This window comes from Neopelma chrysocephalum, unplaced genomic scaffold, assembly GCF_003984885.1.
Source record: "Neopelma chrysocephalum unplaced genomic scaffold, ASM398488v2 Primary Assembly neopelma1_24, whole genome shotgun sequence".
In the NCBI taxonomy this organism is placed as follows: domain Eukaryota; kingdom Metazoa; phylum Chordata; class Aves; order Passeriformes; family Pipridae; genus Neopelma; species Neopelma chrysocephalum.
In genome coordinates this window covers 39,504,300-39,529,396 of record NW_020897693.1, presented here as the reverse complement: position 1 = coordinate 39,529,396, position 25,097 = coordinate 39,504,300, and the positions used below count along the sequence as shown (strand labels likewise).

The 25,097-nt window shown below is 37.9% G+C and overlaps 1 protein-coding gene across 7 annotated transcripts in view; it reads right to left on the bottom strand.

Annotated features, from left to right (window-relative positions):
- SPATA7 (spermatogenesis associated 7) overlaps positions 1-21,485 on the bottom strand; it is a 34,813-nt gene extending 13,328 nt beyond the window's left edge. Inside the window, exons 1-6 of one of the 7 annotated variants that reach the window (XM_027673162.1) lie at positions 21,372-21,474; positions 13,788-13,848; positions 12,820-12,985; positions 11,433-11,513; positions 10,677-10,769; positions 9,636-9,683 (exon numbers count right to left, since the gene is read on the bottom strand). In XM_027673162.1, the coding sequence (XP_027528963.1) occupies positions 9,636-9,683; positions 10,677-10,713 (85 nt within the window). In that variant the 5' untranslated portion in view covers positions 10,714-10,769; positions 11,433-11,513; positions 12,820-12,985; positions 13,788-13,848; positions 21,372-21,474. Of the gene's footprint in view, positions 1-8,826; positions 8,946-9,274; positions 9,371-9,635; positions 9,684-10,676; positions 10,770-11,432; positions 11,538-12,819; positions 12,986-13,787; positions 13,849-21,371 lie in introns of those variants that run through there. The other 6 variants (XM_027673172.1, XM_027673165.1, XM_027673156.1 and 3 more) reach the window with 6 other exon arrangements.
- Between the last annotated feature and the right edge of the window lie 3,612 nt (positions 21,486-25,097).

Below are 25,097 nucleotides of genomic sequence, written 5' to 3'. Positions count from 1 at the left end.
GGTTTCATAATGTAATTATATCACAGTCTGCTAGACCCCAATCTTCACATGCACTACTCTACTTAATGCATGGAAATGTAAATAACTTCATGGATTGCTGTGGTACATTCTTCTAGACAGCTGAGACCTACAGCAATCTGAGGACATTTAAACAACCTTTAAAATGCATTCATCTGTGTACATGTACCCTACACACATGTTAATCTCCAGGAAATATCTAAGTACATGTATTCATTTTATTAAAGATTTTAGTCCCCTTTTAAGCTAGAAATGAATCTTTCAGATGCAAAATCCTTGCTCTCATTGTTCAGGGAAATACCTCTTTCTCTTTCAATTCTTACAATGGATATGGAAAATACAAAGTAATTTCTTTTATGGTGGCTGATTAATCCAGCATATGCTATTAGAGTATGTACAATAAGAAGTTGCTTTTATTACTGGAAAAATATTAGCTGAAGTTAAAAATGCTACATACTAAAAATACACCTTGTAAAAGAAGGACAAAATATACTGTACTATTAAATAATTAAAATAGAATATTTTTCTTCCTACACCGAATTATTATTATGTGCCTATTCTAAATTACTACTATTTCTAATTGCATTTGTCTTAAAAGTTACAGACAAGCCCTCAAATATTAGCTACAGATTAGAAGTTTTATATGCTTGAGTGGCTTAGAACATGGCCACCTCTTCTCCAACAACTCCAACTACTTTCTTTTCCGGTCTACTTGTGGTATGTTTATATTTTGCAGGAGCGCAGATTGGTTCAAATCTCAAGTGTCACCACCCCCTGGGGGTTACCACTTTCTTAGCTCCAGGGGGAAAACCTGGTTCAAACCACTACACTTGTCCTGGGCCAATACATTGTGTCTGTGTATGCACATGCATGGAAGCTGTAAAAACTCACGTTTTGCCTACTCCCCAGGTAAAGTGGTGATGGCTGATGTGTACTGAATGTGTATCTAGGGGAAAAATGCATGAATGAGAGCTCTACAAAGCAAAAATGCAAATCACACAGAAGTATGGTAAGTGCAAGCAGGTGCCTGAAACAGCAAGCTCCTTACACTCAAGTGCTCAGGTGAAAAGTAGGTTTGCCTAAGACAAGACTAGCTTTATCACTTTACTGCATGTTCCACCTGCATACACCTGCTTAATAGGAGTGTCTAGGTAAAGTGCAAAGCAGTGTGAATATTATTGCAAAACAGAATCTTGTGTTGTCCTTATTCCGCTCTTTACAGGATGAAGATTGAAATTTGACATACATGCACAGATTCTGCCTTTACTACTGGCATTCAAAGCTACAAAAAACCCTCTTCCAGGACTGTATGTTGGGACTCTTTATACCCAAAGCATGGCTTATGCCTAAGACTAAAGAATGAAAGAATAGTAAGTATGCCAGCTAAGGCCATCTTTGGATGTCAGAATGACCCACTGGGACTACTGTCACCTGCATGGGAAATGTAATGTCTTTTCCTCACACCCGCAATTTAGTGAGCTTAGCTCAGCTAATGCATTAAGTTTGTTCCAAAAGCCATAAAGTCACTCATGCATACTGAAAGGCAGCACACACATATGCAAAACAGAATATCTGAAAATCCCAGAAGTATACCCATCTTACTGCCAAATTATGAATTTTCAGGCTAGATCAGACGTAAAAGCTAGGAATTGTGAATCCAGCAAAGCAAGATAGAGAAATACTTCTTGAAAAGAGCTAATGTAGATGTAAACAGGCAGCTGGAGGTAAGTTAGGACAGCCTTAGGGCAGTCAGCAAGTGACACAGACAAGTGTGAAAACATGCACATGGCCTACCTCCCCTTATTTCACATGTCCTTTACCCAAGCAGGGACTAGATAATCCAGTCTTCACATTTGATTTTAGCCAGAGAGAAAATTTGCTTGAACCTCTGAGGCACTAATTAGAATATTAAAATTGACTGGCACTGAAGATACTTAAGGCTGTCATACATAACCACTTGTTCTGCAATGTGACTGTATTAAACCCAGAAAGAATGAGACCAGCATTCAAGAAGAAATATGTAGTTTTAAAAGGGAGATTTATCTGCTAATTGGAAATGTTGCTCACTGTTAAGGTATCTTTGCTTCAAATCAATTACAGATACAGCTTCTTTAGCAGCTTTCAGAGAGGTTAATAAACTAAATTTGACAAGTGTGTCCTTGGTATCCTGTCAAAGACTAGTGGGAATTAAACATCAACTGCACTTGTTAACTTAATAATTTCACTGCAAGTAGCTTTTACTGAACATTGGCTCCAGAAACATATAACACATGTAGAGTTAAATACAGGAAAGGTACATCATAATAAGCACCTTGTGACAAATAAATGAAAAAAAGAAAACCACTGGGTTATTTTTCAGCTCTTTAAAAACAGAAAACTAAATGTTGAGGAATAAAGAAATACAGTCTATAGATCCAAATAATGAGTCCCTTTAAAAACCTTATTAGAGACTTTCAGATTAATTATATCTCATTAACTACTGTGCTCAAAACCACCACAAAGATGTATAGTAAGAGAAAATGTATTAAAATATAAAAAGTATTGATTTTTGTGTATCAGATAAATTCAGTCTATGAAACTAGATTCTGTAATTTACTGCATCCACCCCATGAATCTGTTCTCTTAATTTTGTTGCCAGTGAGAGGAAGCACAAGGAAGACCATGAATTTTAGATGCTAAACTGTAGCATTTCCCATAAAGAGATACTTATAAAATACTGATCACTCTGTCATAGAAGGAACACTTCAGCCTAGGCAAATACTCTTTTTGCAGAGTACACCGCACCTCAAAGCGGTGATCCCAAAGCTTTATTTCCCTATTAGAACACTCCCCCTAAAGGCTTGATTCTTTTTTTCTCAAGCCTAGGCTGCAGCATTATTTCTGGACATGCACAGGGTTATAAAACAAATGCCATAAACATGGAAGAAACAAACTAATCGTGCATATTGCAGTCCTAGTCAGCTTGAAAGCTCTGCCCTTAGAAGAACAGTACAATTTGGAATGCCAGTGGTTGTCCTTTGCTCCGAATTTCCAATCTCTATATTTATCATATGTCATATCACAGTACAATTGGCAGTTAACCTTCAAGTTATTTCCTTTTTGATGTAAATAACCCAGGGCAGACCATGAAATATTAAGTTAGATTTAAACTGAGTTCAGCTTGCAGAACAATGTATCTCAAAAGAATTATTCAACACTGAGCATTTCTCCACTGCGTTTTTATATAAGCTATTTTTGCAGTAACACACTTCTGGTTATTTTTACCTTTTGAATTCTTTTCAGATAAACCACACAAACATTATTTCTTGAGCTTGAAGTGTCTGCAGCAACCATAATTGCAGTGTTCAGCATATCAAGTTCTTAAGAATTTTTACTATCAGTTTCCTAGCTCTACCCAAACCCCCAATACACCATGATTTAAGCATACAGTGTGAGATCTCATCAAATGCAAACTGAATTTTGTCATTGGCTATGAAGTTCGGGTTTCTCATAAATCTCATTCGAAATTTCTTAACATCGAAGTTTTAATTTTCATAACTCTAAGAGATAACTCTGCAGTCCTTCTTCATATCCATTATCAGTAGCACCGTTTCATCAAATAAGGGAGGAATCACCACAAAAAAGGGTGACAAAGTATTTATTAAAGGCTTGATACTATAGACTTGCTTGTATCAAACAGAAAGTAATGTCTGCATGAGGGTATGTACTTCAGAAATGTGACGCTGCTTGGCAAAGATACTAATGGCAAAATCTGGTCATTGCGAATGCTTGGATATAAAGCCTAACAGTGAGCCATAAATCCCTCACAGGCATTTCAGAAGAGGCTAGAACCACAGGATTATCTCAAACCCATTCACCTCTGACCTCATATGGGGTCCTCATCCACCAGACATCCCCTATATACATCTGTCAGCTGCATGAAGAACACAGCAGTCTGTCAACAGTCTCCTACACAGAAACTGCGGAACCCTGCACCAACCCTGTAGAAAACTTCTAGGCCTGCCCCGGTAAACCTCTATTTGTGCACCCTAGAGAGAGGTCCATCTGGCTCAGGTGGGTTTGGACAGTGATTTTTGTCTCAAGGTACTCCTAGGGCACCCTCCAAGGACAATTTACACATACTGTACTGAAATAAAGCTGATAATAAATGGAATGCATAATTTTATTCTTGTTCTCTGGTATGCTATAGCTATTTTGTGATCCTCAGTAATGGAAAATTGTATAAAAGCAACAACTCTTCCCATCTGCAGACAGATGGTAAAGCTGGGAAAATTCAATTAAAAATCAGGGACACGTTTTCAATGATGATGATGATGAACTGCTGAAACATCTAGAAAAGGAAATTATGTTTTCTCTATTTCTTGACCTTTATGAGTCAAGACTTCAGGCCCTTATTGTTTATGTGTTTTATTTACCACATTCAGTATGCCTGTTGAGCACAACTGGACGGAATTTTTGGTCTGCTCAACTCATGATGTCAGACTAGATGATCTGATGTCTTTTTACAACTGCAAACTCTTTGAAAAATGTATTTTTGATCAACATATCTAAAATTACCTCTCATAAAAAAAAAAACTTTTCTATAGAAGAAACTTTAAAGTAAACAACCTCTGAAAGAAAGAAAAAGTACAATCACTCCAGATAAAAGTACAGTTTCATAAAGATTTTTTTGCCCAATGGGTTTTCCTGCTCTCCAAAAATTCGAACTTGATAAATATATTAGAACATTTTGCCAAAGACAAACTTGAACTCTGAAAACAAAAACATCAGAATTATCTGAGTGTTTGACTTGAAAGAGCTTATATTAATTGCTCATAACTTTTATTTTAAGAAATACATATGCAAGGACAAGACTCAACAGAAAAAAAGATAGGGAGATTTTATGAAAGCGTCCTGTAAAACAGCAGCAACAACAAAACATGTAAGACAGCTTTTCACAGATCTCCGCTTTTCATAGTGTAAAGTGTAGACAGCTACATATTGTGTTCACATGAAAAATTAAGATTTAAATACAGAATTACATAAGATTATGCACTTCCTGATATTTCCACTTGAATCTAACCCCTCAAAGAGCAGAAAAACAACATTATTGGTCAGTTTGAACCGTTGTCTCTCCCTATCTCTCACCACCCTCCCTCCAAGTATTCAAGTTCCATCAGGCTAAAATAGATTTATGGTGGGTAACTTCTCAGAATACTTTTTTCCCTTCTTCTTCTCCCCTCACCCCAGTATCAAAGAGACCTGCATTCCCAAGCTCACTAATCACTGGGTTCAGTCTGTACTATCAATACGCCCTGTGGAAAAATCTCTAAACACATGGGTTGAAAAGTTAGTACTGTTAGAAACCAGGCATGTGTAGCAGCAGCTGTCTTACTTGGCATAGCTTTTGTCAAGTTTTCTGGCTCAAATTCCACAACCACAGACTTCTAATGGCCACTGGTATCAATCAACATGCTTGGACTAATTCTGAACATAGAAGTTTCACATTTCAAGAAGTTTCACATTCTAACAACTATTTTAAGTCAATAAGGCTGATCTAATACACAGGAACACGCTCACTGCTAGCCCAGGGGCATGGCACCTTGCCTACTTTGCTGCCAGCTATGATACCAGGAAAAGAACAGTGGAAACTAAATCCACTTTCAGGACAGAACACATTCAGATGGCCAGGAAGAATGCCAACTACAGTATCATGTTTAATTCTTAAACACTAATGACTGATTCATGGCAACAATCCCAAAGGGAAATACTCACCTGCTATTTTAGCAGTACATAAAGCCCATTTTCAGGGGATGTTTTTTAACACTATCGGTAGTAATTCTGTTTTGTAACTCTGTGCTATTAATAAATCTCACAATTTCAAATTGAAAATTTACCTCCCTGCCCAAATCTCTTTTGAAATAGAGGGGGAACAGCAAACTTATTTGGGATGCAATAAGTAATAAGACAAGGAATACAAAAAGAAAAGAAAAAAGTTAATACTATGCTTCAGTTGAAGCAATGACAGGTACAGAACTACTGGGGGAATGGAGCTGTAAACCCCTCATTCTCAGTGACACTACAGAGATACCGCTGATATTCAATCACACTGAAGTTGCAGCTGAGCCTGAATAAATTATGTGTCCCATCTCCAGCAAGAAAACAGCAATTGTTTTAACAATATTCTAAAAATCCTTTTCCATTACTTTTCTTCCTCAGTACATTTTTAAAACTTGTACTGTCTGAGCTATTGGCCATCATCCCCACATTAATCTGTTTCACAAAAGGCAGAGGAAGAAAAATTATTCTCCAGTGGATTTCCCGAGACTCTACAAATGATATGTTGCACTGAGCTTAACACCTGAACATGTAACACTTGGTTGCACTATTATTACAGTACAGAAATCTGTAGTTCTTGATGAACAATGCACAGAACAGTAGGAAAAAATGCAACTACTCTAATTTTAGGTATGAAATAAAATCGAAATGATTTTCAATTTCATTCTAAACATCTAGAGTTTATAAGAATACTGCAAATACTGAACAAGGTATGCTTGTGTAGTCTTAACCTTAAATACCTTGAAGACAGTGAGACCAATAATGATGAATTTGAAAATAGATGTGTCCCGTGGAATTATCCCTTTGATAACTCTGCACAAATTTCAGCCTACATGGTGTAGTTCCTTATCTGTAAAGTCATCTCAGTCAGATGGAACAACATGTGAAGGAAGCAGGTCAGAAAAAAAATACCAGTTACATGCACACATTGAGTAGCAATAGAAATCCTCAAAGGCTCTTATCAAGAAAGGATAATCTTCAGTATCTGGTACAAACGCACACATGAAAACCCTGGACCTGTCTGTTGCAGTTGAGACACTTTTGCCACTGACCATCATGGAATAACAATTTTAGCTATGGCATCTATAACACTTACAATCTACCATCCAAAATATGCCCTTCAAAAGTGGAATTGCCAAGATAAATGCTTTCAAGTAAGTTTAGTTGTAGTCCCGACAGTGTTTGAATTGGACACATGGAAAAAACCTTTTAGACCCACAAATATTGCGACAGTGGAAGAGGTTTCTCAGGGTGCAGAATCTCCATCCCTGGAAGTTTCCAAGACTTTTCTGACTGATCTAGTGTTGGCAGAAATCCTATCTTGATTAGGAAGCTCAAGGAGGACAAATAAACTCTGATGGTGCCCGCACTGCAAAGTAAAAACACTACACTGAGGAATATTCTAATAAAAATGCTATTGTTTACATAAGTTTGCTTTATTATTTAGATTTTTATCTTTAACTTGGCACTCTAATTTTTATTAGGGAACATAAAGCACCTAAAAAAATGAAACCTGAAAAGTGAGGCAGAGACATAATACTGTCTTGAGAAGCCACTTTTAAGGGAAAAAAAATACAACATTATTTACTGCTTTGTTAAACAGATTTTAAAAACTAGTAAATTCATTTTCACTTGATAATTGTGCAATTTTGCTCAGTGCAGAACATCAAGGAAACAAACTGTATGTTAGAACTTAGCCAAATCTAAGGATAAAAAGAATATCCATTCAACCATGATGTATACTCAGTTCTGTGAGACCAAGAAGTAAATCCAACATTACTTCCAAATGAATCCTATGCTACTGACTAGGATCCAAATCCTTAACTTTGATGTTCAGTTTCACTTTAGGAGCCAGCTTTATTTTGGGAATATAATAAATTCCAACTGAGTAAGAATTAGCACTCCCAAGTCTTAAGCTAGAATAACTGTAGGTAAATCAAGGATTTTTTTTGTAATAAAAGGCTTTATTTCCCCCCCCCATCTTTCAGGTTTTTTTCTTTCATGAATAAGAAATATCTTCTAGGGCTGTGCTGATTGTATGCATGTTCTAATAAGATAAAATACAGCAGCAGTAGCTTGTTCTTTAGCGAGAATTCAGTGTACCAGTTTTACCAAATAGATGGGTAAAAACAAAAGCAGCAACAACAGTGAAATGTTTCCATCACACTCTGTACAGCAGATAAATGTTCTGCCTGTGACTAGGACAGAGGTAACTAGTCAGACAGCAGTCTGAGTAGGATGAACTGGAAGAGAAATGTATTGCACAAAGCCTTGCCATCTGAAATGGAAATTTCCTCACTCAGAGCACACCTGCGAATGTCAGGACAATTATCTATTAAGGTTAAGGCACTGTCACTGTCTCCCAAAATGAACTCATTATTTGTGGAAGCTCATTCCAGTGTGAATCACACAAGCTATCAGCTCAGAAGCATTTTATCTGTAAAGACAGCAGACTCTAAAATAAACAGGCATTTGCTGATGTTGAGAAAAACCCAAGACATGAAAAGGTATGGAAGACCAATTGTTAATCAGGGAACCTAGGAAAGATTCTAGCAGATGCAGAAAGAAAAGCTACATGACTTTTTCATTATAGAAACACATAGCTGTAAATATTCTTCTTACACGAACCCTCTATTTTCATGCTTGTTTCAAAGCAAAGCTCAGTAGAGGTGGAGCATGAGAAGTAAGACATTTTTCAGGTGACTCTGCAGAACAGGTGATCTGAAATTCCTACTGCAATCAGAGGCTTTAAATATCCCTGCAATACTGTTACTACTTGTGCTGTACCATTTGAAAGCAAAAGGCAAGCCCACATAGCATCTTTGATCCTGGTGCAGCTCATTGCTTAATTCAGTCTCAACTCTTTATGCCGAAGTACTGAAAAAAATGCTAATGAAATTGAGTCTGCCAAAAGGATGATTCTTATCTTAGTTACTCTTGGTACTTTTAAAAGGTAGTATCACTTTGGCTTGACTGAATTGGATACTTAGCACAAAGTATTCAGTCATTAGAAGATTTAAGTTTCCATCCTTAAAAAAGACTTCAGTTTTCTCCAGTACCTCAGCACTCGTAACTGAATATGAAATTGGAGAATGAAGAACTTTTTCTAACTGCATTAAAGACAGATAGATAACAGAAATACATCTCTGATATTTTAACAAACAGCTGCTATTTATCCACTTTGACTTTATATTCATTTAGTTATTCATAAATCAATTATTCGAAAGTACTGCACTTTGGCTAAATGCTATGAAGTAAGGCTACAATAATGGTATCTTTAAACAGTGTTAAGAAATTAGACAACTTGCAGAAGAATTATGTGCAGTTTAATCCAGGCTGTGGGGCTGTGTGGTTGTGATTGACTCTGTTTTCTGCACAACAGAACAAGAAGTTTCAGCCTCAGTTCCCAGGTGCCTGCATTCCCAAAATTTCTCTTTACCTGGCACTACTAAGCTCTTGAGTGTTTAAGCTTACATCATATCACACAACAGGAGAAAATGTTGAAATTCTCCTTATGTGTTCCATTTTCATCTGCCTGTGTGGATGACAAGGATACCAAGCAACATTAACTGTTATGCTAAGCACAAGTCATCACTGATAGATGAGGTCCATCTCACTGGTCTTACATTTGCTGCAGATTCTTACAACTAGCTGGAAAATGATGCGAAAAGCTGAATAAACAAGCAGATACATGAATGCTTTATTATATTCTGTTGTCATTCTTCTATTTCTCTGGCTCTTGTTGTGTTAAGTAAGTTTTACAGAAGCTTTTGCAGAATATGTATATCACAAGTACTTACATTTGATGCTGGTCAGCCTACTTTTGGGCACTGAGCAGTCTACAGCTGCTAAAAATAAGAAAAACACCAAATGTGAATGATTCAGTATTTACTTCATACATGTGAGAGGTAGGAAAAAATAGCAATAAACCAATACAGAACAAAGACTAATTTAATTCTTCTCTATTTTAAAACATGATAGTTACTATGTACTTAAAGTATTAGGTTGATATTAATCCATTCAGAGAATTTGCAAGATAAAGCTGTTTGGGTAAAACACATATTTAAAGTAAGAATCACCACTTAAATGAAGATTCTTTACACAAGGTTTCTGTACATTTTGTGCTGATGGCATTTACCTGCATACCCAAGGATACTGAGTATGTTACATAAGAGATAACAGTATATTTGTGAGCATGGACTCTACCAGTAACTTGATTTTCTCATTTGCAAACACATGGTCCTTAAAACTCACTACTATATTTACTGCAGTAAAAACAAAAGATAATGAAATTTTTGAAATTAAAAAATTATAAAATATATAATTATTAAATTATAAAATATAAATTATAAAAAAGACATAGTGGTCTGAGTTTTACTAAAAATGTTCTGCCTTCATTCCTAAAATAAATTCTGTACCTTTGCTATTGTGACTGTCACCATGATTTTCAGTTCAGCACATTATTTCATTATTTATTAATTATTAGGGTTAATTGAATTAATTATGAATTCATTATTTCCTCATTTCATCATATATCAGAATCACAGAATAACTTCATCAAAAGTCGAAGGAGACCATTAAAGCACTAAATATTGTAAAATTAAGGTAATATATTTGGTAACACTTAAGGAAAAGGTTTTCATACAAAAATTCCAATCTCAATAATATAAAAGTATTATTAAGTAGCAGTTATATCTCCTTGCTGACGCCGGTTTTAGTAATAAACAGGAATAACTATACACTTACTACAATCCAGTTCATTCCTTCTTGATATGAGCCTCTTCTGAAGGAATGAGCTAAATCTGGGGGCAGAAAGTTCATTCATACATGCAGGTTTTTACCTTTGGCTGAAAGCATCCTGTTATAATGAAACATCATGTGATCTCTGATGAGGTATTGGTTAGTCAGACTTCGAGATGAGTCTATGCAGAAAGCTGTAAGATTAAAATACATTTGAACACTACAAAGGCAAGAACAAGAATACTAAAATTTTAAATTGTTATTAACTGCAATTCAAAGTAATAAATCTTAAATTACAGTGTGCTTAACTTCTTTGCTCAATGGTAGCCATTTTTCTTTGCCAGTTACTATCACATGAAACCATTGTGTCTCCTTTGTCTTTTCCCACTGAGCCCACTAACTCAATAAACAGCTACAAAAGTGGCTGAAATTGGACTACGAAAATGTCAGCATGGAAACTTCCTGTTTCTTTGCTCTATGCTCGTTTGAAAAAAAAGTGTCTGAGGTGCAAGGACAGCACAGAAACATATACCAGCCCATGTAAACTACTGACTGTAAAGGAATATTTTTAACCTCAAGGACTCTTTAAGTGGTAACCATATATATATTCCAGTTAACAAAGATGTGACATCTTTATATATGTGGTTGTCTTGCTACCTATTTATAGCCAGCAGTACAGTCAAGGCAAAACTTACTCCTTGAGAGCATTTTCAGTAACGCATACTAAATCTAAGTGCTATTAAACTTCACCAAATAGCTTGATGTAAAAGTTTTTAATTATAATAACATTTTAATCATAAATTAATTGACATAAGAGGAACCATGTCAATCTTCTGATGAAAGTACATGTTACTTACCATTACTCTTAGTACTTAAGTGCCCTTTAAATGGACTTGCTGGACCGCATCTGGGAATGACAGCAGGTGGGTGTTCACTCACTTTAACAAAATGTCAAACAAAAACTGAAAGTCAGAAAAAAAAAATCCCAAAGTGTATTTTTACAAAGACAAAGTTAGACTCTTTCTCCAAGGAATTCATGAATGGTTCTAGTGAACCTTTTTAACTGAGGGAAAAAATCTTATTTAATTGTTCTATTATTACTGAAATACAAGAGTGTAGTTAAGTAACTTAATCTAAACACCAAGATACAGGGAGAATGTGATTTAAAAACTGGCACATGAATTAGGAATCTGTAACACCTTTAAAACACTGTTGTGAAATGACACTAAATCTGTATCAATAGATTCAATCTCCTCTCCTACAAAGCACAACAAGTACCAGGGCAATCTTGAATTCCTATAAGGATTTCATACTTTCAAAAGTCAGCCTTCACAGAGTGCAGTGGCTTTCCAGTATTAGAGGTGGTGTTTGCAATAATAGTACTCCCACTCCCTTTGATGGGAAGTTGCCAGACCAGCAGTAAAAAAGGGACAAGAGGAAAAAAAAAGAAAATGTTAACTGTCCTGCAAATGTTTTATCTTTATACCGTTTTCTCTAAAGTCAAAGGACAACAATCCTGCTCACCCATATCAATTTCAAATGGCTCATTTTAAATTCCCCTTGTGGTACGATTCTTCCTAATTTGTGATTCAAGCATACATAGGGACAAACAATGCTAAATTATTTTTAAAATATTAAAATTCCAAACATACAGCAAAAATTCATTAGATTTAGAATTACTGTCTCCATAATGACTGTAAACCTCTGTCAATAAAGGCTTTCTTTCCTGTTTATGTATTATATTTCTCTACCATACACTATTACATATGTGTGATATTCACAGTATAGCTGGATCCACCCTGAAACCCGTCACTTCCTGAAGTTACAGTGTTCACATTTAAAGAATGCAAGTCTTCTAGAGGACTTGAATGTTAGATGATAACATTTCAGTTGATAAAATTTTCATTTAATGATAAAAACCCCCACCCATATATCAGAAATCTAGATTATAGCAGACGCCTGAGAATAAGAAGTGTTCTAGTCACAATTCCCCAAAATAACCTAAATATTCCATTATTTTCTGTAGTTTACAGCTAGGTTATCATTCTAGAGGGAGGCAGACATGGTATTGTTAGATCAATGCTTACAACAGCACCTCTAACTCATTCTTATGTGACAGAATCATACAAAAGTAAGTATGATCATCTTAAAAAAGCAGAGACATTGTTATAACTACAGGAGATTCTCTTCAAGTAAATAAACGACTTTGTCCTGAGTTAAAGACGATAAGAGACACTAAGAAACCTGTTGCTTTTACTGTCTTCAGCTGAGATGCAACTGTTCAGCACTACAGAGAATCCAGACGATTTTGAAATGTTCACTTGCTTCACATCACCAGCAGATGGCACAGAATAAATTCTACAGAAAAAACTACTGGCTGTTGGTTTTGTCCTTTACAACTAATCTGTATCTGGGGGAAGAGGGTAGGAGGAAAAAAAAGTCAGGACCAATATTTCATTGGCAATAAAAACTGTCAGAAAATATCAGGAAGAAGAACTTAAAAATATTTCTCTTGTCCTTTATTTTGGCTGTGGACATGTGGACAGCACAGGAGTCACTCCCAATCCACACAGCAACCCCTGATTTACAGAAGTCCCAAATGAACTGCAAACACAACACCTCTTGTTAAGAGGTCACAGCCTTTGTTCAGGCACTATGTTCCCAAATCTCAGTTCCCCCTGCATGTTCTAACTTCTGTGCCACGAAAGAAATTTTTCAAGTCCCTGATACAACCAGATGGATTTGCAACCCTGCTCCTGCTAACTGCAGGATAACATGTGTACTCAGCACTTTTACAGGTATCCCTGAACTTCCTTAGAAAATACCTAGGCCATTACAATTTTGATGCCTGCTTCAGGAAGTGAAAAAACCTTAAATAAAAGCATTCACAACAGTTCATATTTTAGGATACCCATGAAATGCCAGCATTGCAGCCCCTCTAGTACTGGACTCATTGAAAACTTGCACGCCATTAACAAACAACATCTTCTTGCTGTTTAGAATATTTCCTTGCTGGGTAAAAGTTTATGCTGAAGAGTGTTTTGGGTTTTTTTTAATATATGGTTGGATTCTAGGGGCCCTCTATCCTGGCAAACTACATTTTCTTGTATCCACAAACAGTAGAACTTGTGATGAAGGCTTCCTATGGTCCACCCATGGTACCCCACGGTGCTTGCTCCTATATTCTCTGACTCCCAGGCCAAATAACGTACCTCAGCTGTTCCTGTAAGCTGTGTGTCAGTGAGGGCGTTTGAGGCTCTCTCTGTGAACCACCTGTTTTCACAAAACACGTAGAAAATTTATCACAGAAAAAGGGTCAAAGAAACTAATTTGGCAAAAATAATGTTTAGTTCTACTGAAACAGAAAAGGCAAACAAGCAAATTTTTGGTTCCTTAGGATTCCAGGCTGTTTCACATACATGTTCCTTCAAACGTACATTTTCTACACTGAAGTCAACTTATAATACTCTCCCAATATCGCCAGTCTGAAACCCAAAACTGCCTTTTAAAGTGTCAAATATTTACAATGAAGGTGCATGTTACTAATGTAAGAGAAGAAACTGAAGGATTCGATATGTGGAAGATATTTCTACCTGACTGAAGTAAGGTAGAAAGTGTTAATGGTCAAATGTTTCACAACTATAATTTCACGTTGTCTTCTGACTTGCACAGGTATTTGGTTAGGTTCAGGCTGTGTTTTCAAAGTTATGTGCACAACAGCAGAAGCAACTTAAGTTGAAGGCTTAGATATGTGAAGATCCTTTAGAGGTGTAGGTCGGATTTTCAGTAAATTACACAGTTAATCAAATATAAACCAAACAAAGGGAAGATAACTACAAAACTATCTTTGATACATGATATATGTGATCTAAACATAAATTTCCTCACAGATGTAAGTGGACTGTCCGCACTGAATATAAAATCAGGATTCCCATAATGAGCGTTCTCCTAAAGTACAGAGAGAAAACATATTAAATACTTCTAGAAATTTATTTCCTTGTGTGACACTATGCAACAAAGAAGAGAAAAAAATAAAAAAACCCTTTCCATATAATTTTTTCCAGCTGGTATCTAAGTTAAGTAATAATTATATTTTTCCAAAGAGATTTTTAAGACATTTTGTTTAAATTATATTTTCATTTTAAATGCATCCTATCTTTATTTCTATTTTTACAGTCTTAAAAATGATGGAAATTGGTGGTTTCTATTTGTTACTTTGCTTCCTGGTTGTTAGTGGATATGGAGAATTTATGGAAATAATTTTTCTACAAAGCCATTTCAGATTTGGAACGTGAATATGTACTGGAGAGAAGCCCAGTCTTTCATTACAATGTTCTCCCAGGAAAGATTTTAAACAGAAGTATTAGACTTGCTATTTTTATAACAAGTGTGTACTTCAGCCACAGCAAATAAAATATACTGAAAAAAATCAATCAGGCTATCCTTACCCACCAAGACTTGCTACTTAAAAGATAATCCATAAAAAATACAGAGACTGGAGGTGGGATATTGGATATAGGCATCTAAATCCAGCACTACAAGACATAAAACCTGTACTTAACTGTGCAGAGATGTGTGAACACTGTAATTTCCAAAGGGCAGCTCCTAGACCTTAGCTTGGGTTCAAACAACCTTCAGACTAAGATGGATTTAGACCTCAGGTCTCCCCAGCTGAGGGTTCCAGAGGAGTATTTTTATCACTCTGCCAGGATATTTTAACCCTTTTGTGCATTGGGGTTTTTTTTGTGGATCCAAGACTCTTGCTTCCTCTCAGCTGGCAATGTAGAAAGCATCCCTATCTCTAACAGACTAGAACTGCATCATTTGCATGATATTTGGGGATTTGATCCCTCTCAGGCTGATAAGGGCCCAAGTTGACAAATGCTCTGCACAAACACTCTAGCCACTACACTAAGGGTTTGGTATTCTCGCTTCTTCCGCTGACAGCTCTTTTTCCTCTTCTCTTTTTCCTCAAAATCTCAACGCTCTAAACCTGAAATAGTTAAAGAGACACCTTTGTTCAAGTGGGTAATTCAGGCAACTACATGCAGAAGGTCTGTGCTGTGAATATCAAGCGAGTCAAGGATGCTCTATCACTACCACCTTTGTTCCGCCAACTAGTTTAGTGATCTTTTCAGTGGGCTTCCTGCTATGAATTCACTCTTCTAACTCCATACAACTAACAGTACACTACAGCACTAACGCTGTACACATGCTGAGGAAGGAACAAAAGTGGTTTAAATAATCTCTGTGAAATCCAAAACGAGTTCAAGCAGTGATAGAAACTCCTTTAAGCATTTAATCAGTAATATATCTGATAAGGTCATATTAAAAGGAATGAAACTATGCCCCGAAATACACATTCCTCTCCTTTTGGTACTATGCAAATTTTTAAACCAAAGTATCCATTACCTCTTTATGCTACAAAAATTTTTGTGCATATGAATGCAACACAGAAATATACAGAGTAAAGACTGCTATCTGAAAGTACATTAAAAGATTAACCTGATTAAGAAGATCCACACTGGATTTAAACTTAATTTATTTAAATAAGAAACTAATTTTTCTATTTCTAACTATTTGTCTTTTATATTAGCATGATGATATACCTAAAAAAAAAAGCATACTCTTCTAATATTACTACTAATGAGGCCTGCTCTCCTATCCATGTAGCTCATATCTTTCATACCATATCCCCTAAACTCCTTCTATGTCCCCAGTTTGCCACCTTTTCCTTACCTGTGTTCATTCCTCCCCTCAACCATCCCCTACTTGCTCAGCTGTGGCTGACGAGGTGCTATGAATACTACAATTGGTCATCTAGTTTAAGCTTCTCTGGTTGCTTATCCCTGGCTGACTAATACTTACCCTTTAGTTACATATCTGGGAAAGAACACAGAATAGAATTACTTTCTCTAAAAAATATGTATTAATTTGTTGGGTTTTCTCCTACCCAGTCACCGACAATACTCCTAGTTCTTACTCTAATGGGTGAAGTTAGCTAGCAGATGCAGAACTAGACAGAGGGAAGGGCCAGCAGAGAGCGGTGACCCACCCACAGACTCCTCCTTTAGGAGAAGGGGTTAAAACACTAGTTTTTCACAACACCAATGCAATCACCAAAGACCTTCAAATGTGGCTTTAGATTTAGCCACTTACTGAATGCAGATAGTATTCAATTTTATTTGAAAGTTACAGTGAGCACTTAATAATCACATCTCTATTTTTTCCCCATTCCTGCAAGCAAAACAGAAGCCTATTGGACTCTTTCCTGATTTCAGTGATAACAAAACTCCTACCAATTCTGAGAGTATAAAGTTGTAGATGTGAAGCCAGTTTTAACAGAATCACATTTAAGATTTGTTAAGAAATGGCAGAATTCAGAGTTAAAAATAGTCATTATTACCTAAATTTTCTGTTGCAGAACTTGATAAAGCCCCAAGAAATCACAATGTCCTGATTTCATAAAAGTCCCAAATATTCCATCTGAATTTTACATGGGATCATTTGGGTCAGAGACAAAATATGATGAAAGTGATATGCGCCTCGATAAGCACTACACATAACCTTCTAAGCCATTAATTAGATGGGTGCTATTTATACACTTAACATGCCGGATTACACAAAAGCTCTTCCTTACATGTACTCCCAGTGCCTGCGTTAGGTCCCTCAGTCCTTTACAACTAATAATCTAATAATAGTCTGCATAAATTAAAACCACGCAACCAAAATTATGTTTCAGTTTCAAGAGTCAAACCCTTCCCTGAAAAATTTAAGAAATCTAATGAAATAACACAGTAGCCTTAAAAGATACTGAGTCATATTTGATGAAATAATTCTCGAAAATTATTGGTTAAAATTTTTCTAGCTACAGGTGTGGCCTCTAAGGGAAGGTTTGGATGCAGGTTATTGCTCTCTTCATACTCCAAAAGCAGAAACAAAGAGCTGTGTGTGTCAGTAGCACACTTGGCAATACAAGTTGCAGTCAGAAGCAAATGAACTTTAGTCAGTTCTCTACAACTACCTGAAAGGAGTTCAAGATGAAATGGCCCCAACTTGTGCCAGGTGAGGCTTAGATTAGATATTAGGAATTTTTTTTTCATGGACAGGGTTTTAAAGCATTGGCTTAGAAAGCATTGACTGCCTAGGGAAACGGTGGAGTCGCAATGCCTGGAAGTGTTCTAAAATGTGGATATGGCACTTGAGAACATGGTTGAACGGTGAACGTGGGGGTGGTCCTGGCTGATGGTTGGACTTGATAATCTTAAAGGTCTTTTCCCACCTTAACAATTTACGATTCTGTGATCATTTACTTGGGCAGCATCTCTGGAATTAGCAGTGGCACCTGCAGTTTCTGATTTTTTGGAAGGTGTGTAAGGGATGGTGTTCCAGCAGTGACTATATGGTGCTACTAAGTGAAAGGTGAACAACTATCAATACTTGTACCACAGTTCAGACACTGCCGTCTTAAGGGTTACTAACCTGAGTTCCCCGGATAGTTGTGCCTGTGCAAGAAGGCACATGGTAATCCAGGAGCATATGCTACCATGTGCCATAACAACTCCCCTGGGGGAATGGTGCTACTATTCAAGGGTGCTAGATTACAACCTCATGAGCACATCCTACACAACCAATGTGTGCTCTGACTTCTACTGCTATGTGGAACTCAACATTTCATCCTACGAACATGCAGTTTGAAAGTGTTTCAATATCTACTGTCACACAGACCAAGAGATAAAATTTATGTATATATATGTATAATATATGTCTAAACATATAGATACACGACACGTAGATTCTTCTACATGTATGGAAAAAATCTCCCTTGTTAGTATAATCTGTACCTACAAGAATGCCCCCTCCCTCGTCCCCTTAGTGCTATTAACTTCCACCCTCTCCTATTTCTACCTGGAAATAGATTAGCAGAATAATGCACAGACAGCCCTGCTTGTGCAGAGCAGAGAAACCTTGATCCACTGTGCTACAGAGAAAGTTGCAGGGTATAATCTGAAGAAGCTAGTAGGGTTAATGGTTTGAATACTGTTTATTTTAACAGGTATTTCACTTGAAGCATGCAAGAAATCTTCAATGAAATGGGACCAATTTAGCACTTAAGTCCTTATACAAACTTATTTGCTGAATGGCGTTGGGATTAATCACATTAAGTGATTAAAACTCACTTAATAGACGATTTGACTAATGGTTAAACTCAACTTCTGAAAAACTGAACTGATGCTACCAAATAATGCTTGAGTTTAACAAGCTGTTTGTTCAAGTGGCAAATGAAGAAAAAAAAGCAGTTCAGAAGTCACAGATCTGTGTTAACACCCTTTCAGTTCCAGTCAAATTAATGCAAGGATTTACAGCAATGCAGAAAAAAATCTAAGTAAAATGGCATTGTCTGAAAATGTGTGAAGTATTTTAATCTAATTTTGGAATCTTTGAAGCCTGTGCAAACTGCCTAAACCTAACAGCAGCCTCCATGCAGAAGTAATGATGGCTGCCCCACTATTATAAAAGTGGCATAAATGTGTGTCATTGACTAACAGTAAGTGTACGATTTCATTGCTGTTCAGGTATGTGCAAATCACTGGCTGTGGGAATTAAACAGCCCAAGACAGAAGACTGGATTTAAGCAACAAAGCTGGTTTAAAATTACAGTATTCAGATTATTTGAGGTCATGCTACAAATCTGTGAGTATATTAACTGACTCCTGAAATCACTACAGTAAATAACTTCGAGGTTTATAACCTGGAATTAGGGAAAAACATAACGGATTAATTCTTCAATATTTCTATGGGGGAAAAAACCTCAGCCTTATTTGAACTTTGAAAAGACCTACACGCAAATCCTATATAGTTCAATATATTAAAAAAAAAGAATTCTATTTGCTCAGTATTCTCACTAGACAAACCAAACCCTGATACAAAACAAATAAAATATTTTGGTTCTTTCTTTACAATAATGAGGCCAAGTCGGAACAATAAACTTTGCACAGAACACACAAGGGCATGGAATAGGGTATCCCACCTCTTCTGCATTAATGTTTTGGATGGACAGTTTGTAGATACAACTGTCTTACAGAAAAACCATAAATATGATGTGTTATTCTCTCTCTTTCATAAACTGTCTGCAAGTAATCCAATGGCTGTTCTGCCAAGTTTGCTCAGGCACACAAATTTTTAGGGCAGTTCAGTGCAAGGAATTATTATCTCTGCCTTGTTCTCTGTAAGAATCCTTCCTGTGTGCCTGTGAACCTAGACATTGGGCTGTCCAGTCACACACTATGGACTCCATCATAACTTTCTATGCAGACAAGCAACAGTTTCCCATGTTAACACACACACGGTAGGTTCTTTCCTACTTTTGAACCTTTTTTTTTTGTTAAACGGAAGTCATTCAGACAAAGCTTGCTGCAACCTGAATGAAATTTAGATCCTACATCCTACATATTCCCATTTGTCAACAGACAATCAACATGCTTTCTGATTGTCTATAAAAGTATTCTGACAATCAAAAACAAGAAGAGTCAGAAAAAGAATAAATCTGTAATAAAATTGCCTTCTCACTATATAAGAGAGCATAAAAATTGGATGCACAAGATACTAGTTTTTGCCCTGAATTTCATATTCCCATGTAGTATTAGAATTCATGTTCAAGCTCTACTTTGCTATCAGACTTCTGAAGTGACATTTGTCACTGTCTCCAAGACTGGAACTGACACTGAGATGCGACACGAAAGCATAACGTTATCTCAAAGGCTCTGACCTTATGCAGCTATGTATAATTTTGACATTACAGTGCAGGACAGAGTAATTCCTACCATAGTTTTATATTATGCATGTAATATATATGCATAATAATATTATGCATGATATATATGCATGCATTCATATCTAAAAATATCTTATTACAGAGTTGGCTCATGCAAACATTTTTGCGTGCTTATGCCTGTTTTTATCACGAATGACCAACACCCATAAGACTATAGGAACAGAGCACCACAGCAGCCCAGAGATGGTTAAATGTGCGTAAGGAATCATTTTATAAGACCTTCAAAGCTTTTGAGTCTTCTATTTTTCAACTACACTTGCACTAAAATCCCAAGCCAAAATACCTGGATCTGCAGCCAAATGCCATGTGATGTTGAACACACAGGCTACCATCCACTATAACAAACCGTGAATATCAGCTTTGAAGAAGACAAAAGTTGACTCAGAAAAAAGTTGGCACAGAAATTTGGGCCTCGCAAACGCAGCGGCGGATCCCGGCCGCTTGACAAGCTGCCCACAGCGGCTCTCGATGCCGGTACAACACAGGGCCACAGCGCGATGACGGCTGCGGGACGGCCAGGGCCCGTCCCTCGGAGAATTACAACCCTCAAGGAGCTTCTAGACACTAGGCTGTCAATCTCTTTCGCAGCCCCGGCACCTGGCTCTTCTCCCCGCCGCCCAGCAGCCCCGCCCGGGCCCCGCTGCCCACAGTTCGTGGGGCCGGGTGCGAGAGGGGCGAGTCTCGAGCCCCCTCAGTGCCCGCCGCAGCACCCCGAGCGGCCCTCGCTGCCCCGCACGCTCCGTGCCCGGCCCCCCGCCGCGCCCGCCCCCAGACCGCAGCAGGGAAGGGGGAGGCGCCGCCTGCACCCAGCCCCAGGCGAGACGGGCTGCGCCCCGCATTCCCACGGCCGGCACAGCCGGGTCAGGTCGGGCGGGAGCGCGTCCCGCCGGCAGGCAGCCCGTCCCGCCGGCAGGCAGCCCCCGCCGGCAGGCAGCCCCCGCGCGCCACCGAGCCCCCGCACCTTGGCTCCGCCTGCCGCCGCTCTTCATCCTCAGCCCATGCTCCGGGCCGGGCCCGAAGGGGCGGCGCCGGCCGGCGCTCGGCCCGGCGGCAGCGGCGGTTCGTCCCTCGCTGCGGGTGGGGCGGGGCGGGACACGGGCCGGGCCCAGCGGGTCCCGCCTCAGCCGCCTCGCCGTTGCCATGGCGGCGGGAGCGCGGTGAGGCCTTGCCCTCGCAGCCCCAGGCCGGGCGGGGAGATCCGAGGGGGCACAGGGCTCTGCGGGTGCCCCCCCAGCGGGCGGGCTAGGCCTGGAAACGTCCCTTCCAGCGGTGCATTGCAGCCAGGAGAAAGTTTTTGCCCCGTTTTGTCCCTCATTATCTAAACCTGTTTCTTGTAACTTGACAGGAAGTCGAAGAATAATGAATGCCAGGGAGAAACTTATGGCAAATCGCTCATATTTCAGAGAAGCAAGTTACAAATCAAGGGCTTAGAGCGTTCCCAGTGCATTACACTGAAGAATTTAAGCAGCACCTTAGAAATGAACTACAAAATAAACTTTTGATAAGCAGCATTTATCTCATTGATTAATGTGTGTATGCTGATGTGCTAGATTTGAACTTTCTGAAGAAGTGATAAGCTTGTGTTTACATTTTGTTGGGCAAGTTGCTGTTTTCCTTAATGTGAAATCTCTGAGATTTTTTTGTATATTTTGTGTGAAGATTTTTCTCACTGACCTGCCAGGGGCACTGCAGCCCGCTCCAGAGCCAGACACCTCACAAAAGGGTACATGTAGCCCCACCTGGAAAGGCATTCACTTACACTACCTAGAAATTAGTATTAATTACAGGCTAAATACATGGTTTTTAATGTGGTTTGCTGCATCTTCTTACATGCTAGGAAAAATAATTTGAATGTAGTTCAAATCATAACAAAATCAAGGGGATGGTATTTGAAAACAACTTTTCTTCCTTATTTCTGCCACATTTAAAGCTCCCATTTAAAGTTTGTGTAGACTCTACCGAAAGCTTTTCAGTAGTTCACTATTGAATGTTGTGATATCCCTTATAATTTTAGATATTCCCATTAGCTATATTAAGTACTCCTTTGATATGGCCTTAGTTCTTATGCTTCATGTTGTACTGGTCATTTTGGCAGTCTAAATCTGTTTTCTGTAAAATAATATCAAAATGTAGTTGGTGTTAAATTTGTCTGGGATGGGTGAGGAGAGGAAATATATGCCTTGGAAACTCATCTGTCCTCCATCCTTTGGTGGTCCTCTGTCTTTCTGACTGCTTTTTTCGTAAAAACATCTATTGCTGTGGCATTTCAACTACCGTCAACCATGATGTCACAAATACCTTACTTTTTTCTCAAAACAAAGTAATTTGATAGCATTTTGTAATTTTCTCATATTTCTCTTGGATGTGAGATCAATGTCAGAGAGAGTATCTGCCAGGCAAGACCTACAAATCCAGAAAAAAACTAATCCAACTGTTTTGAGATTTTCTGGTTTGCGTTTTGGTTGGTTTTGGTTTTTTTTTTCTCTGAAGCAGATTTTTGATTGTGTGTGAAACTGGATATTTGGGGAAAGGGCTTCAGGAAATGAGTTACCATAGTTCTTGTGTTTCAGGGTCTCTGGTTTATACTTTGATATAATTAAAATAATTCAATCTGTAGATTTTAGAGTTAGAGATAGTCTTTAAACAGTTTCCATTTCAGATACCTGAAGATACTGGAGAGAATATAAGTGTACGAGATTTTCAACTCTACATGGTTGAGATACTCTCTATTGCCGGCAGAGATCATGCTACAGAAAACACTTGTCTCTTTTTGCCTTTTTGTTTGTTTTGTTTTAAATTAGCTTATAGTAATGTTTTTATACTTTTTAAATACTTTTTTGGGGTTTTTATCTGAATTCTGAATTTCAGGTTCCCAAATTCTGTTTGTGGTACTCAACATGTGGTAAGTAGGCTGTTCTGCCCAACCTGAATGACTGATTTCTCATAATCTTCTCCCTAATGTTCCTATAATTTTTTCCACCATGTAGATAATTAAAACAGACAAATTTAAGTGAGCATTTTTAGAAACATATCACAACTATTCCCCTGGTTTCTAGGCAACGCTGAGGGTGTGTAGAGATTTCCACTAATTCTTTCTCAGTCAGCTGTCACAGCATCTTAGAGATATCCTGGCTCTGAAATTTTTGACCTCAAATGGCAATACATACCAAAGCTCTATGTATTTCTACTTAGTCTCACTTATGAGCCTTAGGCCTTTGGCCCCCTTTGGTCTGTGAGAGTATATCTATTTTAAGTGTAATTAAAAAGTAACCCAGATGTATAAAAATGTGCTAACACATTAAGTCCTATAACATGCACTAAACAAAAAAACCCCAAAAACAAAAAACCAACACAAAACCTTAGCAAAAATTGAATCAGTCCTGGACTTTGATCAACTCAAACAAGTACAGAAACAAGTACCAGAGATTGCTGCAGTGAGCCTACCATTGTTGAAGAAGCAATAACATGGCAAAACCGGAAATATTTGTCCTTTCCTAATTTGAAAAGAGGAAACACAGAAATCAATGTTGCTGTCTGTCCTTTTCAGCAGGCATTTTCATTTTCCCCTTTTCCTTGGAATGCATTACAACAGAACATGGTTGTAAAATGCACCTAGACTGGGAGGGAATGAAAGCAGCAGGAATATGAGAGTCACATTTCCAAGTGTAGGTGGGCATCTGTTCCTACCCTGACACAAACTTGGGGAACTATCACCTTCTTGTCTACTACATCTGCCCTGCATATCCTCCAATGTAGACACCTAACTGATGTGAAAATGTTCATGGTATTCAGCAATAAACGAACACAGAGAAAAATACTTCAAAAAAAAGGAAATACCTCATAAGATGTCCACTTTCTTCTGCATGCTTAGCCCAGACAGGACAAGTTTCCTCTGAAAAAGACTGTGTGTCTTGCTAGGACCTCAAACAGTTTATCTGCTCACTTGGGACAGAGATCTGTTCATAATGTCAGAACTCTGCATTTGTAGGATTTGACTTTCTTGGAAAAATAGTTTGCATGTACACTGAAAAATTAAAATCCGCAGGTTTTTTTGGGGAGTCTTTGCTTTTTCAAGCCATTGGTTTTTTTTCATGCTTGCTTTTCCTTACAGCTATCTATCAAAGTGAGCCTACATATTCAGGCAGAAAACAGCCCAACAACCAGATCTGCACACCATATTCACAGAGTATCCTGGAAAAGCCCTAAATTCATCACAGCATTTACTTGATAATGGAAATAAATCTCCTGGGTCTATTTGAGTTTTTATTTGGCATAAGTGCAGGTTTGTCACCTGCAGGTCTGGTTGTGTGAGTGTTCCAAATCCCTTGTTGCAGCTCACAGAGGGCTGTCACTGAGTTGCAGCAATCCCCAGCCGGCGTATCAGACAATTAACCTTACAGTCTGTTCCCCTACAACTACCTGGAAATAAAAACATTTCCCTGTAAGATCAGTGTAGGCAGTGCTTTCTAAATGCATTTAAACAGGCTGCCTGAGCAGGTTTCTTTGCTACCTACTTAGGAAATTCTTGTGTTGAACAATTGAAGTAGCTCACACACAGATGGTGTGAGCGGAAAAAAAAAAGAAAAGACTTAATAGCTACTGAAGTATGTTGTTTGATTGCTTTGTTTTTTGTTTTGTTTTGGTTTTTTAAAGGATTCCTTTTCCAGGAGGAATGGTAGGTTTATTT